General features: G+C 40.5%; 1 protein-coding gene across 1 annotated transcript in view; it reads right to left on the reverse strand.

Annotated features, from left to right (window-relative positions):
* AMFR (autocrine motility factor receptor, E3 ubiquitin protein ligase) overlaps positions 1-23,832 on the reverse strand; it is a 69,559-nt gene that overhangs the window by 36,783 nt on the left and 8,944 nt on the right. Inside the window, exons 2-8 of the mRNA XM_006863536.1 lie at positions 15,914-16,006; positions 11,755-11,919; positions 10,179-10,331; positions 8,385-8,425; positions 5,371-5,503; positions 2,422-2,555; positions 1,499-1,609 (exon numbers count right to left, since the gene is read on the reverse strand). Of these exons, the coding sequence (XP_006863598.1) occupies positions 1,499-1,609; positions 2,422-2,555; positions 5,371-5,503; positions 8,385-8,425; positions 10,179-10,331; positions 11,755-11,919; positions 15,914-16,006 (830 nt within the window). The remainder of the gene's footprint in view (positions 1-1,498; positions 1,610-2,421; positions 2,556-5,370; positions 5,504-8,384; positions 8,426-10,178; positions 10,332-11,754; positions 11,920-15,913; positions 16,007-23,832) is intronic.

Below are 23,832 nucleotides of genomic sequence, written 5' to 3' on the forward strand. Positions count from 1 at the left end.
ATACCCTTTGGGTGGTTGCGGATGCATGGAGGGGATTGGAACCATGGCAGTGAGATGATATACGATGGAATGAATGTAAAACTGAAGTTCTCCCATGTAAACAATCATATAATTCACAATAAAACATTAAAAAAAAAAAGAAGTGACTGGCTTACAAGCTTTCAAGAGGGAGTCTAGATCCAGAAAGCGCAAAGGAAGGTAGAATCTCCACTGAATAGTATCCAATCTGTCTGGATGGGGCTGATGAAAGGAGATGGGAATAGGACTTTTGTGGTACAACAGTCAATAATTGCTAACAGGACTGATTGTGAGGGTTGGAAATGTAAAGGGAGACGTTTTGTAGCAAAAGGAGGGGAGTGGTTAACATTACAGTCCAGAAGCGGAGGTCTGTGGGACCATCAAGGGAGAAGAGCAGAGTGCAGGACCCTACCCAGAGAAACAGTGACACCAGAGATGGAGGCAGAGGCGATGACGTGGAGAGATGTGAGTGGCTGGGGACTCTAGACCCAGAGAGGGAGAGGGGCTATGTGCTGATGACTGAGGGGCAGGCTTGCGGGGTACAGTCTTTGGTTGTTTGACGATGCATGGAGGGGACTGTAATCATAGCAATGAAACAATATACGATAGTATGAATGTAAAGCTAATGTTCTCCAATGTAAACTATCACATAATTCACAATAAAAACTTTAAAAAAAATAAATACAATAAAATCGTATGGAGCACAGTTCCACTCTGACACACATGGGGTTACCATGAGTTCAACATCCACTAGTAGGAATGAGGGTGGGAGCTTGAAGGTGAGAGCTACAGAGTTTGAGGTTTCTTTCTGAGGTAATGGAAATGTTCTGAATTGGATTGTGGTGGTGGTGACACATATCTGTGACTATAAACCAGTACATTTTATACTTTGACTGGGTAAAAAAAAACATAAGAAGATAGCTAACCTACAAGTAAGTCCTAGTGTGGCACTGTAGGATGAACACCGGGCTGCTAACCACAAAGTGGCAGTTCAAACCCACCAGTCCGTCCTCAGAAACATGATACTGGCTCACTGAGTCAGAACTGACTCGACATCTACTTAACAACAGCCACCACCTACTGAGAAACTAACATGGCAAATTGTCAACAGTTATATGGAGTCGACTCCACTCATGGCAATCCCACGTATGTCAGAATAGAACTGTGCTCCAGTGTTTCCAATGGCTGATTTTTCTCAGAAATGGATCACCAGGACTTTCTTCCACGGTGCCTCTGGGTGGAGTCAAAGCTCCAACCTTCCAGTTAGCAGCTGAGCACGTTCACAGCTGGCACCACCCAGAAATGCCAAACAGCAAGAGTCTGACAATGTAAGGAAGAGATGAAGGGATGAAGGGCACCCCGAGGCCTGATCAAGAGAACAGCCCAACTTCTGCTAGGATTAATCAAGCCCACATACAAAAAGCCCCCACATGTCCTAGACAGACCACCAGTCTCATTTGGCCCTTCCTGGAGCTCCTACTTATGGAAAAGATGTCCACAGGGCAGTTTTCTTGCAGCCTGCATAGAGTCCCAGCAGATTGCACAGTCATCATTATTGACAGCCAGCTCCTCAGGAGTTGCGACCGCAAACCTGTAAACACAGACAGACAGAGCCCAGCATGAATCTGTAGGTTCCACACACACTGACCAAGCACCATTTCACAGACTTCATCTTTATACAGTGCAGTTACAAAGAACTGTGTGCAGTAATACACTCCCAATGAACAAATGCAGTACACAGACAGCTAAAGCTTGAGAAACCTGTGTATAACTTCACCTTAATGATGACTCCTGTTAGTGAGGACTCCAGGGAGCATTCATGGGCAAAGCAGAGGAATAAAACCCCCAGAGATTCAAACTGTTTCCCTGAACACACACAGGATACATACTCATTTTACACCTTCAAGCTTACCATCTCAGGTTGGCAAGTGAGTATCTCCTTCAATGACAGTAAGATTGTGTGGACATGTACATGTGTAAGAAAGAAATGAGCCCCATGTTCACAAAATAAAAAGGACAGAAGCTCAAGGAGGCATTCATTGAATCAAAGTCATGATAACATGACACAAAAAATAGCTAATATTTACTGAGGACCTTTCCATGCCAAGACCATGCATATCTCATGCATTAGTAGTTTAGACTCTCCTAAAACTCTAGGAAGAAGGTTCTAGTATCATCCTTTAATGCAAAGATGCATGAACGGGCACAGATAGTTAAAAACATTGCTCCAAACTGCACAGAAACTAAGTGGGAATTCACACACATGTGGTCTGATTCCAGAGCCTATATTCTTCACCACCCTGTTGACAGTTTACCAGAGCAATTCTGACAGGATCTAGGATTCATTATGATTAGAAAGTTAAAATTAGTTAATTTGGCAATAGTTGGTTTGTGCTTACTTACCTGGCTTCCATGTTTCCCACCACACGCAAATAGTTTTTGTGCCGACGGATCCGGCGCTGTACCTCATGAAACAAATAGCGCAGCTGCATAAAGATCACCAGGCTGGCCATGGACAACCAGATGTTGCCAAATAACTTTAAAAAGGGTAAAAGAACAAAAATAACAATCAAAACGAACATGAACTTGCTAGTGAAAGGGCATGCTGTGTAAAGCGTTCTTAATTGTTGGTGCAGGTGAAGTGGAATAGATTTGTTGTGGTGTTTTTTCTTTTTTTTCCAGAAAGCAAACACAAACATTAATCTCATTGTCTTAAACAATGTTTATAATCATTAGCCCAGTCATTCCACCACCAGCAATCTTTCCTGAGGAAACAATGAGAAATTTAAAAATGTTTTTCATGTACTATATGATTCCAATGATACGACATTCTGGAAAAGGCAAAACTAGAGAGAAGTGAAAAAATCAGTGGTGGACATGATGCTATGTATTTATCCAAACCCTTAAGCCTGTAAGACACAGAGAATGAATGCTAATGGAAACTATGAACATTAGATGACAATAATGTATCAACTCTATGAACTTTCAGTACAACTCTTCTGTAAACCTAAAACTACTTTAAAAAATAAAGCCTACTTGGGGTGGGAGGGGCCAGAAAAAGTTTTATGCCAAAAAAGGGTCCATTCACCAAAAAAGATCCATTATAAAATAGAAAATTCGGAAATAAACAAAATATTGAGTAAGGTAATATGTAAATCATATAACAGATAATTCATTACAAGTATTATAATTCATTATGTTTACTATTATGTTTAATAATTATCACAATGTTGTGCATAAAAATATTAATCTTATCATATATATTGATCAAAGACCAGTCTTCAATATGAATTGCATATGAATGCAAAGAAAAAAAATCCTCATAACTAGACTAATAACACCATGATAAATGGAGAAAAGACTGAAGCTGTCAAAGACTTTATTTTGCTTCGATCCACAACCAACACTCGTGGAAGCAGCAAACAAGAAATGAAATGATGTACTGTACTCATCAAATCTGGCACACAAGACCTCTTTAAATTTTCAAGAGCAAAGGTATCAGTTTGAGGACTAAGACGCACCTGACCTAATTCATGGTATTTTCAATCTCCTCATATGCATGTGAAATGCCTATCAATGCATATCATTGGACAATGAACAAGGAAGACTGTAGAAAAAGTTATGGTGTTGGTGAAGCATACTGAAAGTACCATGGACGGCCAGGAGAACAAACTAATCTGTGCACTCAGAATACTACTTAGAGGGCAGCATGGTGAGACGTCGTCTCTCATACTTCATTTCTCCAGTCACTGGAGAAAGACATTATGCTTTGTGAAGTGGAGGGTCAGCAAAAAAAAAAGAGGAAGACCCCCAGCAAGATGGACTGGCATGTGGCAGCAGCAATGGGCTCAAGCATAACACCAATTGAGGAAGGCGCAGGATTGGGCAGTGTTTCATTCTGTTGTGTATAGATAGGGTCACTACGAGTCAGAGCTAACTAGACTGCACAACAACTCATTTATTATGTAACATGAGGGGCTTCAAAAGTCCATGGAAAAATGGAATGGAAAGGTAATGGAATTTTTCCAAACTTCTCGATAGCCCAATATATTTATTATATAATAAACGTTTGTCATGTTGTGGCACTGCAGGATAAGCACTAGACTGCAAACCACAAGGTCAATGGTTCAAATCTACCAGTTGTTCCTCAGAAACTGTACACAGGATCGCTTTGAGTCAGACTCAACATAGCTATTGTATACGTTTATTATGTTGTTAAGTGCCATTGAGTTGGGTCTGACTCACAGCGACCCTGTATAGAATTTCCAAGGCTTTAAATCTTTTCAGGAGCAAAAAGCCTCATCTTTCTCTTGCAGAGTGGCTGGCAGGCTCAAACCATGAACCTTGCGGCTCACAGTTCAGGGCTTATCAGCGGAACCATCACGCTCCCCTTTATTGTTGTTGTTAGGAGCCATTGAGTTGATACCGACTCATAGCAACCTTATGCACAGGAGAACAAAACACTGCTCAATCCTGGGCCAATCTCTTGTTGCCACACTTGAGCCCATTGATGCTGCCACTTTGCCAATCCATCTCGTTGGGGGTCTTTCTCTTTTTCTCTCACCCTCCACCTTACCAAAGATGATATCCTTTCCCAGTGACTGGTCCCTCCTGACAATATGTCCGAAGTATGAGAGACAAAGTCTGGCCATCTTGGCCTCCAAAGAGCACTCTGGCTGCACTTCTTCCAACACAGATCTGTTGGTTCTATAGGCAGCCCATGGCACTTTCATTATTCTCCTCCAACACCATAACTCAAATGCATTAATTCTTCTACAGTCTTCCTTATTTACTGTCCAGCTTTCACATGTATATGAGGTTACTGAAAATACCATGGCTTGGGTCCGGCGCACCTTAGTCCTCAAGCTGACATCTTTGCTTTTCAACACTTTTCAACAACAAAAAGGTTTTTGTAGCAGATTTGCCTAATGCAATACGTCGTTTGATTTATTGACTGCTGCTTCCCCTTTATTACAGACAAAATATTAACTAGTGAATTCATTAATATATTAATAATACGTTGATGCATTAACATAGTATTAATATATTACAGCATTATATTTACTATATAATAACTATTTCTTATTGCATGTATTTATTACCCCCTTACAGTCTACAATAACCACCTCTTGATCTTGCTAAACCACGTCCACCTGGAGAGCAGCACATGTCACCAGCCAAAGCGGCTCTGAGACACTGCTTTGCCCAGTACAGACAGAACAGATGCACACAGTATTTATTTTTACAGTCTGTTATGTGGTCCATTCAAACCTCAGTCCAAATATTTTATTCATTAATGGACTAATCAAAGTTACTGATCCTGAAAAAACTGAGCTCTTAGGGGGAACTTACCAACATGTGAATATGGTGCATGAGGTCCAGGGACAAGAGAGTAAGTTCCATGACAAAATCTGTGTAATAAACATATGTCCCCTTTCCTTCCCATGTCCCTTCATGGTTGAGGTCCCAGAGGTGAATGACGTATCTGCAATAAATAGAGAAAAGTACTTTAATAACTGGAGTCCTGGTGTGGCACTCTGGGATAATACACAAGACTGCAAGATCATTTTGAACTGCAAGGTTGGTGTTTCAAACTCACCAGACACTCCTCGGAAACTCTATATGGACGAGGTCATTATGGGTCGGAACCAACTAGATGGCACTCAGCAACAACTTTAATAAATGATTACAACTAACTAAGATTCAAACATGATATAGTCTAATCACATTCTTTTTCTTCTTGTGTGCCCCCACTCCCGTATCTTCGTTTTGTTTTATTTCTTTGTGGGAGGATGGGTAGGAGTGAAGAGTGAGGGTTCAAGTTAGGATTACAGCTAGGTTTAGGACTTTGTTTAGTGTTAGGAATATGGTTAAGACTAGGGTTAGTATTAGGGGAAAGAGTTGGGCTAGGGCTAACAGTAAGACTTGGTTTCGTTTTTAGGGGTACAGTTGAGTTTTTATTTTTTTCTTGAAACTACTCGATTTCCTCTTTTTTGTGCTTTAACTACATCTATGATTCCCTATTTTCAGTCTTGTAAGTTTCTGGAGTCCTGGTGTGGTGCTGTGGGTTAATGCGCCAGACTGCAAAGCCTTTTGAACTGCAAGGTCGGTGGTTCAAGCTCACCAGCTGCTACTTGGAAACTCTATACAGGGTCACTATGGGTCGGAACCAACTCTATGGCACTTAACAACAACAGCATGTTTGTTTTACTTTAAACGCTGTATCTGGGTTGAGTTGTGGGTAATACTGTCAGGTATGTTAGTCTCAGGCTGTTATCTTATGTTGTTGGTTCTCTGTTCATATGAAGTCCCTGCAGTATTTTTTGTAAGGTTGGCCTGGTTTTTTTACAAATTCTTTTCATTTCCATTTATTTGAAAATGAACTAATTTTGTCATCATATTTGATGGACAGTTTTGCTGGGTATTATGATTCTTGGCTGGCAATTTTCAGAGTTTTATATATGTCATTCCATTGCCTTCTTGCCCATATGGTTTTGGCAGAGAAATCAGTTCAGTCTTACTAGTTCCCCTTTGTAGATTACATTGGATTTTTCCTGAGCTGCTCTCAGAATGCTTTCCTTGTCTTTGGTTTCAGAAAGACTGATTATATGTTTTCCTTTTGGGGCCTATCCTGTTTGTGGAATTTGTCCAACTTTTTGAATTGCTATCTTCTCATCTTTCATAATGTTAGGAAATTTTTCTTCCATTAACTCGTCAACATTTTCTATGGGTTTTGTTTCTTCCTGTTCTGAAATTCCAATCACATATAAGCTATTCCTCTTAATATAGGCCCACATAATTCTTGACTTTCTTCAGATTTTTTTTGTTCTTTTTTCTGAGTTTTCTTTTAGCAGATGAATACTGAGATTTTTTGTTGTTGTTCATAATAAGTAATTCAGTCTTCCATTGATTCAATTCTACCTCTTTGTCTTTCCAGTATATTATCTACTTCTGAAGTCTTCCTGCTAATTTTTTTGCTTTCTAATTGCTGTTTTTGTATGGTTCAAATTTTTTTTTTTCCATTCATTTTGTCCATTTGTTTCCTGAATTCTTCTATAGTTCTGTATTCCTTGATTTCATATGCAGTTTTCTCAATCCACTGAAAATGTCTCAATAGCATTCTTTTGTTCAAAACCATTTCTGGTACTATATTTTCTGATTCTGAATTTTGGTCATTTGTTTGGGGTACTCTGTCCTGCTTCTTCATGTAAGCTAAAAGTGTCTGTTTTCTCTGAGACACATATGGTATAGCAATAATATTTATTGGAGGATTGTATATTGGTGTGCTATCAGATTTTTACCACCTGGCTCCTGGTAGGTAGATGTGATAGAGATGGGGATTGTGAACAGTTTTCTGTTCACTGTTTGTACAGCATAGTTCAGGGTGGGTTCATGCACCTCCATAAGCAGGGGCACTATGCCTAGCCTCTCCTCTGACCCTAGGGAGAACAGAGGCTGCACAGGACAGGGTACCATTGGTGTCTGGGTTGGTAAATGTAGGGGTTGGGTATGCCCCTGGCTAAAAGGAGGGCCTGGGGAAAAGAGAAAGAACTGCACCCCCATGTCACCAACTTCCAGCTGCATCAGTGCCTGCTGGCTGCTGTATGGACAGCTCCAGGCCAGCTTATAAACCACCTGTTTTTAGTTTTCACTCAATGCTCCTGTTCGCTTCCTCTTCTAATCAGCACTCAACCCATCTCCCTGACCTCTCCTCTGAAACGCAGGCTCCCAGAATCACCATCTGTACCTGTGTTACTTGGTCCCCCATGTCTTTGTTGTTGAGGGCTGGCTCAGTACATCTACCTACTCTGCTATCTTGCCCTAGAAGTCTCATATATTTTATATGTTACATCTCTCTCTCTCTTTTTTTTTTTTTAATCTTTTATTGTGTTTAAAGTGAAAATTTACACAGCACATTAGGTTCTCACCTAACAATTTCTACACAAGCTATTCAGTGATATTGGTCATCATTCTCACTTATTCCATTCTGGTTGTACCACTTCTAGTACTCTAGTTTCCCTGCCCCACTACCTTCTCTACTTTGTTTTACAGTAATTTTTGACCATTTGGTCTCGATTAGATGATTTTTTAAAGGAGCTCATTTCTCATGGTTGATATTCTTCATTTTATGAGCCAATATGTTATTTAGCTAACAGGTGGCCTGAAGGGATCAATTCAGTTCAAGGTTTAAAGAGCACCTCAAAGTAATAGTCTCTGGCAATCCTCTAGTTTCAACCAGTCCAGTAAGTCTGGGCTTGTTCAGAATTTGAGTTCTGTTACACAGTTTTCTTCCATCTATCATATGTTACAGTTTAATGTCAGCTATGAGTAGATTTCAATCACCTCCCTCCTAAATCCCTACTCACCGCAAAATCACATGAGCAGTCCTCACTGTCACAAGAAGAGACTGTTAAAATAAAAGATTTTAAACTTACTTTTATAAAATAATGAAAGACAAAAATTTCTCAGTTCAATTAACAAAGAGGAGAACATTCATTGTTTCTGCTTCAATTAACAAAGAGTAGAACATTCATTTTCTCTGCTTTCATGGAGTTATTTTCATGATCTAAAAACCTAACTCTTACTGAAATTTTCTTAATAACAAGTGACAACCAATGGTACCTATCCATTTCCAGGAAATATCTTCTCCAATCTTGGACAACCACTTCTATTTTACACAGCATGACATCACCATAATCAATTACCTACAGGGCTGTTGGGGTTCTGGCATGGCACTATAGGATAAGCACTGGACTGCTAACTGCAAGGTCAATGGTGCAAACCTACCAGCCACTCTTCAGAAACCCAAGACAGGTCACTCTGAGTGGGAACCAGCTCAACAGCACTTAACACCAATAATGAACAGTTTCTGAGGAGCAAGTGGTGGGATGAAACTTGTCATCAGCAGGCCAGTGCTTATTCTACAGCTTCTTATATACCAGGACTCGAAAACAAACATAAGTTGGTAAAAAAAATAATTTTAAGTAAGTTTTTAGGGAAATATATTTGTATGCCTTTTATATACAGAAAAGTATTCAACTAGAATTACAAATGCTTGTATCAAGCATTTAAATATTCCATTTCTGATTTTACAAGGCTTTCTGCTCCCACAAAGATATAACTTCAGAAACCCTATACAGAGATGCTATGAGTCAGAACTGACTCAATGGCACTTTACAACTATAATATACTCTGAAATGAACACTGTTAAGTAAAAATTAAAAACAGCTCTTTTCTAGCAAATTCCCAATTAATAGAGTCAAAAGTAATCAATGGTTTTACAGCTACTTAGCTTTAGTATAACACTAAACATTTTATTTTTTTTCATTGATAACAGCAATTATGGGTAATAAAAAGGTAGATCTTGCCTTTAACCATAAGAAAGTAATATTTTCCAAATGGTTTAAAAAAGTAAAATTTTTCTTCCATTTTTAAATATTCCTAGATATCCCGTATTTTCCTTTCAAAATAATAGTTTAGATATTTACTATAATATTCTTTAAATCTCAATTTACACCCTATCTTAAAAAAAAAAAAAAAAGATTCTAGACTATTTTATTACTGTTGTTGCTGTTAAATGCTGGCGAGTCTACTCTGATTCACAAGCCGTTTCCAAGGAACGGCTGGTGGGTTTGAACTGCCTACCTTATGGTAGCAGTCCAGTGCTGATTCTGCAGCACCACGCCAGGACTCCATTTCATTACTAGTCAACAGAAATCACTGTCTGTAACCCAAGGGAGACATACCTCCTGCTGTGGAGGCAGAGGGCTTGGATTGCACCAACTGCTACTCAGGAACCTCTAAGAGTTCACTTCCGCCTTCATGCTTCAGTTCCCCCATCCCATCCGTCAAAAGGAATAATAAAATGAGCCAAACATGTAAAGTGCTTTAGAAAAATGCTTGGCATCAAAAGCACTATGTATACAAATTCTGGCAAAAACAAATCATTTTTATTGGGCTGTAGCAAGAGTTACATGAAATGGAAACCATAAAAGCATTCTGTGTTCCAATACTCCACACACTATAGGAAAATCAATAAATGCTAGTTAAAATCAAAGACCATCCATCCATCATTTCATGGGTGAAAACAATCTGCCAATAATCTTCCAGCTTTTATTGAAAAAATCCAGAACTATAAGCAGAGCAGATGGAGCTCTTACCTCTGCAGCCATGAAAGCCAACGTGTGCATCCCATGAGTGTAGCCCGTGATGCAACAGACAACTGCTAACCCACAGCAGGAAAGCAGCATAGCAATCAACAGAGACAGGACTCGGCCATGGCTGCTCATTGGTGTTGTAGGAGAGAAGGAAAGCTGAAACACACAAAACAGGGAATGTTGGGAGCTCATTTTAATGCGTGAAAGTGTCAAAAATTCAGAGAAGCTCAAAGCAAGGTTACTGTTGGCTTCTCCACTGGAGAGTGGGGTGGGGGTTCTGTGCTTGGCTGCATGGCCAAACACAAAGCACAAAACAGCAACTAGACAATCATCCTCCAAACTACCTTAACTCTCACAGTGAACTGATACTTAGAAGTCTCTACAATTTAGCAAATAGAAAAATACGCGTGACATTTTCATGTCATATTCTCCAGGATCCTGCTACCGCCGGGATTAGAAGGCTTTGGAAAACTGTCTAAGGGTATCCAAGTTCATCTTTTAACATTCAACAAGACTTAGAGGAGAGGCATATTTTTTTTTTTTTAATCTTGCTCTAGCCCTCTTTCCTAAACTTCAAAAGTTAACTAGAAGACATTCCTAGTCTGTTTAGGACTTTTATTATCATTATTGCTATTAAGTGCCCTCAAGTCAGTGCCGACTCATGACCCTGTATAAAGTTTCCAAGGAGCAGCTGGTGAGTCTGACCTTGTAGTTCAAACAGCCCTTGCGGTCCAGTGTTTACCCTAGAGCTCCACATCAGGACTGTGTAGGGACAGGACAGTTGAACTGTAATGAGGGTGCAGATTTTCTACTGATGCAATGCTAGGTTATGCAATGCTAAGTTACGCAATAGCTTAGAAAAGAAGGCCTAGAGCTGTGAATCCTGAGGAAGTAGGTGTAGATAACAAACCAGTTTGGGAAGTTAAAGGCTCCAGCTGGTGACCATGGATAGGGGTAAACTGTGAAACAGCTTAAGGCTTTGAGAGTGAGATTAACTCACACCGAGGTACAAGGGTCACCTGCCCATGAGCAGGGCAAGCAGAGAAAGGGGCAACCAGGTGTAACTGTCCAGGATGGATCCATGAGAGACAAGATCAGGAGCACTAGGAAGGAAGGGTCCCCTGCTCTCATGCCCAGGTAGTAAAAGGTTCTGCTTCTCTCTCAGGGCCAGGGAAACTGAGAGTCCAGATTCAATTCTGGCATGGGGGGTTGTTATCAGTTTTTATACAATGTATATGAGGGGGCTTCAAAAAGTTAGAGGAAAAATGGAATTTTCCATGAACTTCTTGAAGCCCCTTCACATATACAAACCTTCTAGCATAATGATGAGCTGACCCCACATGGGCAGCAATGTAGTATCTCTGAGCTGCTGAAGAAAGTTCAAGAAACAGGCAAGAGGTACCTATCCCCACCTTCATCCCACTCAGTCCCCAACTTCCTACCTCCCCCCAGTCCCCACTCCAACCCCGGCTGACCTGGAGTGCTATCCCCAGTGTGCCTGCTGTGGCTAATTTCTTCCACAGAATTCAAACCTGGAGAATGTGACAAAGCACACAAAGACCTGGGCTAAAACACTCACATATTCAAATCGGTCCTTGCAGAGCTGAACCATGAGATGCAGAAACACAAGGCCAGCAAACCAGAGGCACCACATGACCACCTCTTCCACTGTCTGGACATTCAGCACACCAAATATGAAAATGAACTTGTAGAAAATAAAATTCCAAAACTTGTCTTTGAGGTGCTGAAAAGAAAATAGTTGATAAAGTGAGTTAAGTATCTGCACAGCTAACCCAGTTCACGGATGCTAACATAATAAAAGCTGGTTTCCAAGGAGGATGTAGTCTAACAATCTTCCCATAAGAAAACAGAAAGCAAAGAAAAAAAGGAGCACTCCGAGGTGAGACATCCAGAAACGAATTTGTAGACTTTGGACAGTAACCCTGAATCAGAAATGGAACGGCTGCCTTGATGTTTCTTTTTTTATAACCCATTAAAAAAAAGGGTAACGAACCCTAGGGAGCACACTTCTACTCTGACACACATGGGGTCGCCACGAGTTGGAGTCAATTCAATATATACATGGCTATGATGCTTTCACTTTAAAACTTCTGAAGCAAATAAGTTAAAACAATATTTTATCAAGACTGATGGTGGGTTTCATTACACTATTTGTTATAACTTGGATGGTTGCACTGCTCCATAATAAAAAACACTATCTATGAAAGTGTTATCAGTCTAGGACCTTAGGTGCTAATAAATGAAAACACCTTGTATGTTCAAAATACAATAGAAAACTACAGCAGCAGCTACAAGCATCATTTTTTAACACTTCTCTCTAAATCAGATTAGAGTTTTCCAATTTTTTAAAAAACATCCTTCAGATTAAAAAAGAATGCTTGCTCATTTGCCAGTTCAAATAAAGTCTAAAAAAGTACCAAAAAATATTAAAATAAAATGTTTTCCATTTTGATGCATTTTTCTTGTCTCTGCCCAGAAAAATATGCAAAACACAGTCCTTTTTGTACACTGTTTCCTTTCACTTCTCATATTGTAAGCACTTTCCCAATGCAAAACATTCTCTGGGTATACCACTGAAAGGACTACGGCTGAATAACAAAGCTGTTTTTTCCACCACTCAGAAAACACTTGTAATGAATGTCTTTGTACGTATGAGTCTCTCTTTATTCAGCATCATGGACTAAAAGATTACAAACATTTTTTACAGTTTTTCACACATATTGCCATCATTTCCCATGTAGTTGTATAAGTGCATGCCCTGACCAACATTGGGTATGGGTACTTTTCCTGTTCTGTTTCCTATACTAAGGAGGACTTTCAGTTTTAAAAATCTTTCACTCCTGATTTTTAAAAAAAGGGCAATGAAAGGGGTTTAGCCTCACCAGATATTAAATATGCTATTAAGTCATCCATGGGTTGGTTGCAATGTGGAGCCTATTTTTTTCATATCATTTTGAACCCTGTAAATATTTTACACATTCAAAATTAAAAACAAAACAGAAAAAAAAAAAAAAAGAGCAAATCCTGAAACTGAGTCCACACAGGAAGAACTAACCCTAAATACATATTGATAACATAACTTCTTAAAGATAAGAATTACCTCAACAACGTTTACACACTATAGTCTAACTGTATATTCTGCAGTCAGAGACAAAATAAAAATTGGAAAGAAAATCAGAAATCTTCCCTAGCTCTGTCCACCGAAAGGACAGTAACAAACCCCAACAGTTAGTGGAGCTCTTGGTTCCCACCACGAACATGAATTAGGACTCCTTGGTGAATTCTGGTTCCACATCTCAGGCAGGGAAAACACAGGGACATGTTGTGTCCCAGTTTTGAGTCCTATCTCAGCCACCTATATGCTTATGTGTCCTTGAGCATCTCTGCTGTTTGATTTCCACATCTATAAAATGGGTCTTATATCTGACCCAAGCCATGGTATTTTCAATAACCTCATATGCATGTAAAAGCTGGACAGTGAATAAGGAAGACCATAGAAGAACTGATGCTTTTGAGCTGACACAACTGGTGTTGAAGGAGAATACTGAAAGTGCCATGGGCTGCCAAAAGAACCAATAGATATGTGTTGGAAGAAGTGCAGCCAGAGTGCTCCTTGGAGGCCAGGATGGCCAAACTTCGTCTCTCATACTTCAGACATATTGTCAGGAAGGACCAGTCACTGGAGAAGGAGATCATGTTTGGTAAGGTGGAGGGTCAGAGAAAAAGAGGAAGGCCCCCAACGAGATGGATTGGCAAAATGGCAGTATCACTGGGCTCAAGTGTGGCAACAATTGTGAGGTTGGCCCAGGACTGGGCAGTGTTTCATTATGTTGTGCACAGGGTTACTATGAGTCGGTACCGACTCGATGGCACTTAACAACAACAATACTAATAAATGAGAGGGCTACAAAACGTTTGTGAAAAAATGGAATTAAAAGATAATGGAATTTTTCTAAGAAACTTATGAAGTCCCCTCATGTACCTCATAGATTATTAGGGAGATTAAATAAATCAATACATGTAAAGTCTTAGACAAGCGTCTGGCACATTAAGTGCTTAAAAAACTAAAAATGTCTTTGTTCTAAAAGTCCACAAAACCTTTTAATATTACATTCTGAGCTTCCATGTCTTTGCCTTTTGCATTCCTTGAACTTGAATTATCCACAGAGCAAAGACCAAGTCACTTCTGCAGGGTTCTAACCAAAAATGGTGCTTAATAAATGCTCCTAGATGGCATTCATCGGAACATAAGTCAGCACAGAACAGCATGAAAGATATGATCTATCATTTACAAAAAAACCTGAAAGGACAATCAGGTAACAGTATGCCACACACGATTACCTCGAGATATTCTAAAACTCTCTGAAATATTCCAATATTATGCTTTCTATGAATTTTAACCAATAGCTAGCACTTTTGGGAAAATAAAATAAAATAGAAGGCCCACTGTTGTGAGGTCTGTCGGTAGCAATTCGATGGCCCGCTTGTTTGGACCAGTTTTCTGGCTCACAAATCAAAGACTTAGTAAAAGGATCTTTGTATCCTACTGGCCCTATATGAAAAGACTTGTAGCACTAATATTTTAGAGAAAGTGCTGAATATTCAATAATGAAAAAATCTCTGGGAAAACAAGAGAGTCCTGCTCAGCTAGCAAACCCCACGGTAACCACACTTCAGCTCTAATTAAGGGCTTGGATTAAAAAGGCAGGCAAGGAAAGTGGCCTTTGAGAAAGCTGGACTTTGAACGTAGTAAGACCCCGTGTCTCATCATGGGGACATGACAGTGAAAGGAAGTAAGACAACAAAGTAAAATACAGCTTTCTTCTTCAGTTACTGTTCTGAAAGTCAGTTCTAAGTCAGTATTTTAAAACACACCATTCTCCACTACAATTCTTGGGGAACTACAAATCTGTAGGATGTGCTCGAAACAAATTCTTTATTGAAAGCATCCCTTGCCCATATATGAGCGAGAGTCATGTTCTAGCGCCAATCTCACCAAAGACTTGTTGTTGTTGTTGTTGTTATGTGCCTTGGAGTCAATTCCGACCCATAGCGACCCTGCACAGGGTTTCCAAGGCTGTAAATCTTTATGGGAGCAGAACGCCTCATCTTTCTCCCGTGGAACAGCTGGTAGTTTCAAACTACTGACCTTGCCATGTACAGCCTACCAGATTCGTAACCACTACGCTACCAGAGCACCACAAACTAGAACACACCAATGAATCTTAATCTTAACTACTGAATTCTTTTGAAAAAGAATGTATATTCTAAAAAGTGGTATGTATGATCATACAAACTAGAACAATCTAAGCTTCTTTTGCTCTTAGAAACACATGCTGATGTGTCTGGAGGTAAAAGGTGATGTAGGTAATACCTACAAATGACACATGAGAGAGCATCAACAAGTTCGTGGAAAAACGGAATGAAAAGATCATGGAATTCTTCATGAACTTTCTGAAGCTCCCTTATATTTAGAGGTTAAAAAAGGTACGATATCTGCAACTTAAAAATGTACAAAAAAATGCATACATAAATAAAACGCAAAAATTCAGCATCTGGGACAACATGTTAACCACCGATGAAACTGGTTAAAGGGTCTACAGAAGTATGCATGCGACTTTTCTCTATGTTTGAAACTGTACCACGTAAAAGGTGGCAGGGAAGGGGACTCTGATCACAAGAACCGATCTTCCCTATGTCACCTGGGTTTGACTCACCTGCCTCTCGCTCACTCGAAGAGGTCCAAACACAATACACTGGATTAGCTTAGCCACCAACATCAAAACACAGCAAGCAGTATTTACCAGGACCTGCATAAAACCAAAAAGTTTATTTTCTCCTGTTGAACAATAAAAACAGTCCTAGAAGTCTGAGTTTAGGAATTCAGTCGTTTTCAGTTCTTGGGAAATAAGCAACATTGGAAAGGCACACTTTTCGGGGGGTGGGAGAGCAGACAGCAGTCAGGAGCAGAAGGAGAGACACCAGCTTTCCAGCTGATTCACAATTCTCTGTCCCAACAAATACCCTCCAGAAGGCCCCTTCCTCTCCATTCTTACCAACTGGATGTAAAATGGAGATAACTCATCTGTTTGTACATGAAAATTCTGATAACTGTCAAGAACACTGTTCTAGAAATCAAACTGGTCAGGAACAGTAAGTAAAATCCAGCATTAAACACCATACCTCACCCAAAGAAAAAGAAGGTGGGAGAAGGAGTTAGGGGTCACAAAGAAGCTATAAAACCATTAAGAGTTGAGAACTAAAAATGCATACATATTTTTTTAATGTGTTACAACAGAACAATCTGCCAACCAACAGATAGCTGTTCTCCATGCTTGGTGGCAGAAGCATGCTAGCTCTGTAGGATAAACACTAGACTGTAAATCACAAGGTCCTCTGTGCAAGTCTATTAGCCATTCTGTGGGAGGAAGATGAGGCTTTCTGCTCTGGCAAAGATTTACAACTCTATCTAGGGTCACTGTGAGTTGGAACCAAGTCAACAGTAAGTGGCATCTGGAAACCAGGACAGAGAACACTGGCAGGAGGGGCAAAGAACTGAAAGGCAATGGTGGACACCGATGCAAACCCAAGGTCTTTTTCAACAGTTGATGAGAATTTTTTTTCCCCCTTTTAATAATTAAACATGTATATCTTTACATCTAACTAGCAAATAAAATGCTTGCAAAATGGAAGAGTAGGCTGACCCTGTCCAAGAGGCCAGTGTAGCATGTGACATAACTGATGCAAAAATGAGGTAAAACTCTGAGTGACCCCAAAAAGCCAAAATGACTTTTTGACACCATAAAGACTCTTTATCATGACATTTCTTGAAAGCAAATGAGATAAATACCCACTTAACCTAAAGGCTGCCTCGACATTTGATTTGCTACATTTACAGGTTATTCTTTCCTCTCTTTTTAAAAGAAACTACCAGACAAAAGGAGCTCTGGGGAAACTATTCTGATACTTAAATCCTCCAAATGCAAGGGAGGGGACTAATTATCAGAAACATCCTATCACTAATTTGGGAACTCCCGTGGACCAGCCCTTTTCCAAACACAAGCTGGAATGCTAAATTTTCAGTAGAGGACTGAAAGATTTTTAAAAGGCTCACCCTCACTGTGCTCTAACCCAGTCCAATGGAACCAAACCAAGTTAATAAAGAGAAATGTCGATAAGACAAGACCACAACCACAGTCTTTCATGCCACATACCCTCCCGCCCCCAGCAAAACAGGATGTTAAACAGAAGACAAAGTTTTTAAAAGAACCCTTCCTGGGTTTGCATGTAGCCAATCAGCTGCTTCACAGGAGAAAGATGAGGCTTACTGCTCCCTAAAGATTTACAGCCTCAGAAACCCTATTCAGGCAAGTTAAGGAAGCAGACAAGAGTAAACTGAGAAGCAGCTGGTGGTCTCAAGCTGCTGACCTTGTGGTTAGCAGTCCAGTGTTTATTCTACAGAGGTATAGCGTTTCCCCCTCATCTATCTGTTGTGGTTAAGCGCCAGCGAAAGAGTTCCAACTCACAGCAACCCTGTATAGGGTTTCCAAGGAGCAGGTCTGAAACACTAACCAAAATGTTAGCAGTACTATGCTTATCTACAGCGCCACACTAGGACCCATTCTGACAACAGTAAAAGATGTATTAATTGGCCAGCTAATTTTTCCCTACAGGCAGAGTCTAAATTTAGATGTGCTCCTAATTTTAAGGAATTTCACACAGAAAAATGGTTAAAAACACTGAAATGTCCATCAATGAGATTAGTTCAAGAAACTGGCAAACAAGCATTCAACATAAATAAACCAGTAAAACAAACTCAGTAATTTGAAGTGTATTAGCATTCTATGGACACTTCAAGATAATTTACACACTTAAAAAAAGAATGCGTAAGTGTTTATGTAATACAAATTGTGTCAAGGACATAATCAATTTGGGAACAGGAGTCCTGGTGTGGCAGTGTAGTATAAGCACTGGACTGCAAACCACAAGGTCGGCAGTTCCAATCCACCAGTTGCTCGTCAGAAGAAAGATGAGGCTTTTTGCTCTCACCAAGATTTATAGCCCGGAAACCCTACACAGGGTTATTATGAGTCACAACCAACTTGATGACACTCAACAATACTAAGTCCTAGTTATTCAAATGGGACATTTTCTAAGATCCCACTGTGGATGGCCTGAAACTGCGATTAAACAAAATCCTATACATACAGTTTTTTTCCTATACATACATACAACAGGTATGTATGCTGGGGCAGGCAGCATTAACCTTTAGGACGCTACAGAACACGCAACAGCTCACTCAACAGTGTTTTGGCATATCCAAATGGCCTTTGATGCCATTAACTAAAATAAGGTTACTGGAACACACGCACCGCGGTACCAGGTCACGTGATCGGATCACCAGGGATGACTACTAAGTGACTAGCGGGAAAGTGGCGTGTACAGGTGCATACGCTGAACAAAGGTGACTCACAATCCAGAGCAGGAGGGGTTGTGATTTCATTGCGTTACTCAAAGTCGTGGCCAATTTAAATATTTTCAGATCCCAGTTGACTGCGGGTAACTGAAACCTCACAAAGCGAAAGTGAAACCGAAACGGCGGGATAAGGAAGTGTGGTGCTGTAGGATAAGAACTGGACTGCAAACCACTGGTCGACATCAAACCCACCAGGCCCTCACTGGAAACCCTATAAAGGGTTGCTATGAGTCGAAACTGACTTGATGACACTAACAACTGTAAGCTACAAAAAACTGGTAATGACAACATCTGTGGATGGGAGGCAGGTACTGGGGAGGAAGGGGAAAGGGAAACTTTACTTTCACTGTACGCCACTTCTGTACTTTTTAACTTTTGTAAATTTTCAAAAGTTTACAATCTAGCTCCTTGGAAGCCCTATACAGGGTTGCAATGAGTCAGAACTGACTCAACAGCACATAACAACAGACTTATCTAAACAGGTCAGAAATTCCAAATATATTTTTCTCACCATATGACAGGGCACTGATATTACCAAACCAAAACAGTAAGGAGTAAGCCAAAAGTTATTCTATTGAAACACAAAGTATTTGTACAATATTAAAGTACCGGTATATATATATCACTTAATGTCTGGTCAGACAATGTCTGACCACATACACTGTGGTCCCATAGGTCTTTTTGTTTTTGTTTTAAAAAAGGAAAAGCGACTTTCCTTTTATCATTTCCCTGTCCTGGTGTGGTGCTGTAGGATAAGCACTGGACCATTACAACATCTCAAAGTCAATGGTTCAAACCCACCAGCTGCTCCATAGAAACCCCATACAGGGTCACTATGAGTCAGAACCAACTCAAAGGCACTTAACAAGACGATGATGACAATGATGGTTTAAAAGACCCCAAACCCGAACTCTGGCAGCACTGGTGAGGCAGAAGGCCAGAGCCGTCGTGCCCGTAAGCTATGCCTGGTTGGCAGGAGAAGCAAACCGGGCAGGGAGTTCACTCCTGCCTTCCCACTGCTGCTGCTCCTGATGGCCACCAGGTCCTCAGAAACCCCTATGGGGCAGTTCTGTCACACAGAGTTGCCATGAGTCAAATCAACTTGATGGCACCTAACAACACTCCACGGGAGCACTTTAACATTATTTAAAACCTCAACAAGTACCTTTAGTTTTTCTTTGTTATTGCTGTTAAATCCTGTCAAGCCAGTTCCGACTTATAGCAATCCTGTATAGGATTTCCGAGGAGTGACTGGTGGGTTTGAACTGCCAGTCTTGAGGTAGGTTAACAGTCCAGTGTTTATCCTACAAGTGACACATAGGACTCCTTAATTTTTATCAATCTACACAAGTTTAGCTTGTCCCTGAGCAATTTATAACAGTTCAGAAAGCAGTGATTGAAGGAACCCCTAGTTAAGCAAGTTTTACCCTTTCGTGATCCATGGGACATATAGTGCCCAGGTACATTAGAGTTTATTGGTGTTTTAGGATGCTGCCATCTGGTGGGGGCCTGGATAACTGCAGGAATATGGAGACCAGGGTCCTCATCCCACACACTCCAACACAAGACACACCTCAAGACAAATGTCCCCACTACTTGTATCAAAATACGTTTGAAAATTTTTTTCATTCAAAATGCTTTCCATTAATGAAAACAGTTTCAACAAAAAAGTCAAAGCAGAAAATAATTTAGTCTTGAAAGGGTTATGGTTAATTCCCTTTGCTCTATAAATAAGAACATTTCTCTCCCAGAATTATTCTACTGTTACACTTGATAAAACAAAAACCAAATTATTAGTTTGGCCTGTGAGGAAGAGGAAAGAGAATAATATAAATGGTTTAACCACATTTTTCACTGTGTAACAGCCGAGGTGTTTGACTTTGTAAAATGCTGGCCCCCAATGGGTATGGAGTCCTGGTGTGGCTCTGCAGGATAAGCAGCAGAATACTAACCATAAAGTCAGTACTTCAAACTCACCAGCTGCTCCTCAGAAACAGGGTTACTACGAGTCAGAACCAATTCAAAGGTACTTAACAACAGTAGGGTGTAATATTTGAGCTTGTACTGAAATGTGGTTAAACTTCCAGGAACTGGTTCAAGGACATGATCAATATGGGTATTTCTTAGTCTCGTACCTAGCACCAGTACTAACCACTCGCAGCTGGTACAGTATGCAGGTCAACTCCCTTTCAGAACAATGCGTGTATTGTTACCTCTCAGCAAGTCTCAGTGATAAGTATAAAGTGCCAGTAAATAGGAAGATTCATACTCACTCCCCTTAGGACATCAATAATTATGTTCCTCTTCTCAAAATATTAGAGAAGTGAGATGACGTATGCAAGCACTCAGCTCACACCTAGCTGGCAGTCTCCTTCCAACACTTGCAAGAGTTTTGCGATCTTTTTAAGTTGATTATCCAGATTTATAGTCTATTTGAGAAGCTAGTCTTTGTCTTCAGCGGTTCCAACTTTTCTGGAGGTACTACTTTTCTTTATCTTAGGAATACTAGTCTCATAAAGAAACAAACCTAGTAAGCCACTTTCTCCTCTAAAATTTTATGATTATGTGAAAAAAGACTAAACAGAGGTCAGCATTTTTTTCTGTAAAGGCTGTCAATTTTGCTACATGTCTTACACTGTCATCTTTACAGGATCAGATACTGTCAAGCTGCTCAAAAACCACCAAAGAGTAAGCAGCTGAGAACATAACCACTGCATCATCAGGCCACGCTCTGTCACACACTCGTCCGTCAAAAAACAAAAACACTTCAAAAATGTAAAACCATTCACAGTTCATAAACCAAATCAAAAAACCAAACCCACGCCCCTGAGTTGATTCTGACTCTTAGTGACCCTTTATAGGGTTTCCAAGACTATAAATCTTTACTGGAACAAACAGCCTTATCCTCTGGTGGAATGGCTGGTGGATTTGAACCACTGACCTTACAGTTAGCAGTACAAGACTTAGACCACTGAATCACCAGGGCCCCACTTATAGCTCCCAGGGTATATAAAAACAGACACAGGTCAAATCAGTCACCAGTCTGCCCATCTCTGTTTTAAAGGGTCAGTTCTCTTTCACATTTTTCCTTTTCAGTGATAGTCCGCCCACCTTGAGATTTCTATTTTAATTATGTGATTTATGTGCTGCTGTGGGTTACTGCGTTAGACTGTAAGGTAGGTTTGAACTGCAAGGTCAACAGTTCAAGCTCACCAGACGCTCCTCAGAAACCCTATACAGAGTCGCTATGGATTGGAACCGACTCAACGGCACTTAACAACAGCAGTGTACAATTAGGGAATCTTGGTATAGTACTGTTAGATAAGCGCTGGACTGCTAACCCCAAGGTCAGAGGTTCAAACCCATCCGCTGCTCCTTGAAAACCCCATACAGAGTCACTATGAGTTGGAACCAACTTGAGGGCACATAACCACCATCACATATATAACAAGGAGTCCTTGGGGTGGCACTGTAGGATAAGCACTCGACTACTCAGCAGTCAAAGTCATACAAACTTGATGGCACTTTAACAACATAGTAAGTGAAGCCGTCAACATTTATTTCATATTTCTATTTCTCCATTTTATCATTCCCTGCTCTTATAATTTTATAAATGAAAGTTTTTTAAAAAGAAAAGAAAAAACACTGAAAATAATGAGAAGAGAGATATACAAAAATACTTGAATGGTCATAAACAATTAAACAATAATGGAATTGATCAAGAGACACGTCAATGGAAATGATAGCTTAAACAACGTAAAAAGAAGCCTAGAAATGAAGAATAAAAATTTCTCAAGAAAAAAATTTGAAAATGAAAGTTCCAAAAGACATGGGGAAAGAAGTCAATGGTCAAAGGTAGATTTTTGTTGAAAGGATCCTGGAGCGTCCCTCAAGCCTATTCCCACCTGGAGAAGCCTCCTTGCCAGGAAGTGGTTTTAAGTCACTACATCTCCTGGCCTCTGCCCATTCTACAAAAATCCTCCCTTACTCACTGCTTCCATAAACTGTCCCCTCAAATAATCATGTCATCATAACACTCCCTTTCCTTTAAACTCCAGTCCTGGTTTTCCATGACCACAAAACACTGTCCACACTCCTTGGTAGAGCAGACAAGGTTTAAGTGGGCCTGGGCCCCACATACCATATCTCCTCCCTTGGTCAGTTTCGCAAGCATGGAGCCAGCTGCCATTGAATCAATTCCAAATCATGTGGCCACATGTGTCGGAGTAGGTCTGTGCGCCACAGGGTTTGCTGTGGCTGATTTCTTGGAAGTAGACTGCCAGGCCACCTTTTCAGTTAGTTAAGAATGTTAGCCACCCAGGAACCCCTCTCAACCAGTATGCCTAAAATCACCTTTCTTCTTGTCAGTTCCGACTCAAGGTGACCCTGCTGTCTGCAGGTTTTCGAGACTGTGACTGTCGGGAAGTAGGTCACCATGCCTACTTCCGAGGTGTCGCTGGGTGGGTTTGAACTACCAATATTTCAGTTACCAGTCAAGTATTAGATTTCAGGGCCCCACTCCTCTCCCTGAAATTGATCCCCTTGTAGAGTCTGAGTACCCAGATGACACCCATAAGGATGCCACGCTGAGGGAAAAACCTGCAGAAGGGATGCTCATCTCTTCCTTTCTCACAGCAGAGTCACTCCCCACCTCCTGTTATCCCAGGGGTCTCTGCTTCACTTTCCTTACACTCTTCCTAAAGCACAAAATCTAATCAATTTTTTAAAAAGTTTTTATTGTGAATTGAGTGATAGTTTACATGGGAGAACATCAGTTTTACACTCATCCTACCATATTTCATTACATTGCAGTGATTACAATCCCCTCCATGCATCATCATTCAACAGTATTTGCGTCTATTCCTTTTTTTGGATGTACACCAAAACATTCAGGAATATGCAATCATTCAAACACCCAAAGGGCATACCCTGCAAGCCTGTCACCTGGCCACCAGCACACAGCCCCTCTCCCGCCATGAGTCTATAGAGTCCCCAGCCGCTCCATCTCTCTACTTCATCATCTCTGGCATCCGTCACTGCTTCTCTGAATAGGGTCCCACACTCTGCTCCCCCTCCTCTCTCCTCTCCCTTTATGGTCCCAGGGTCTTCCGCTCCTGGACTGCAAGATCAACCACTCCCCTCTTTTTGCTACAAAACATC

The sequence above is a fragment of the Chrysochloris asiatica genome, unplaced genomic scaffold, assembly GCF_000296735.1.
Source record: "Chrysochloris asiatica unplaced genomic scaffold, ChrAsi1.0 scaffold00055, whole genome shotgun sequence".
Taxonomy (NCBI): domain Eukaryota; kingdom Metazoa; phylum Chordata; class Mammalia; order Afrosoricida; family Chrysochloridae; genus Chrysochloris; species Chrysochloris asiatica.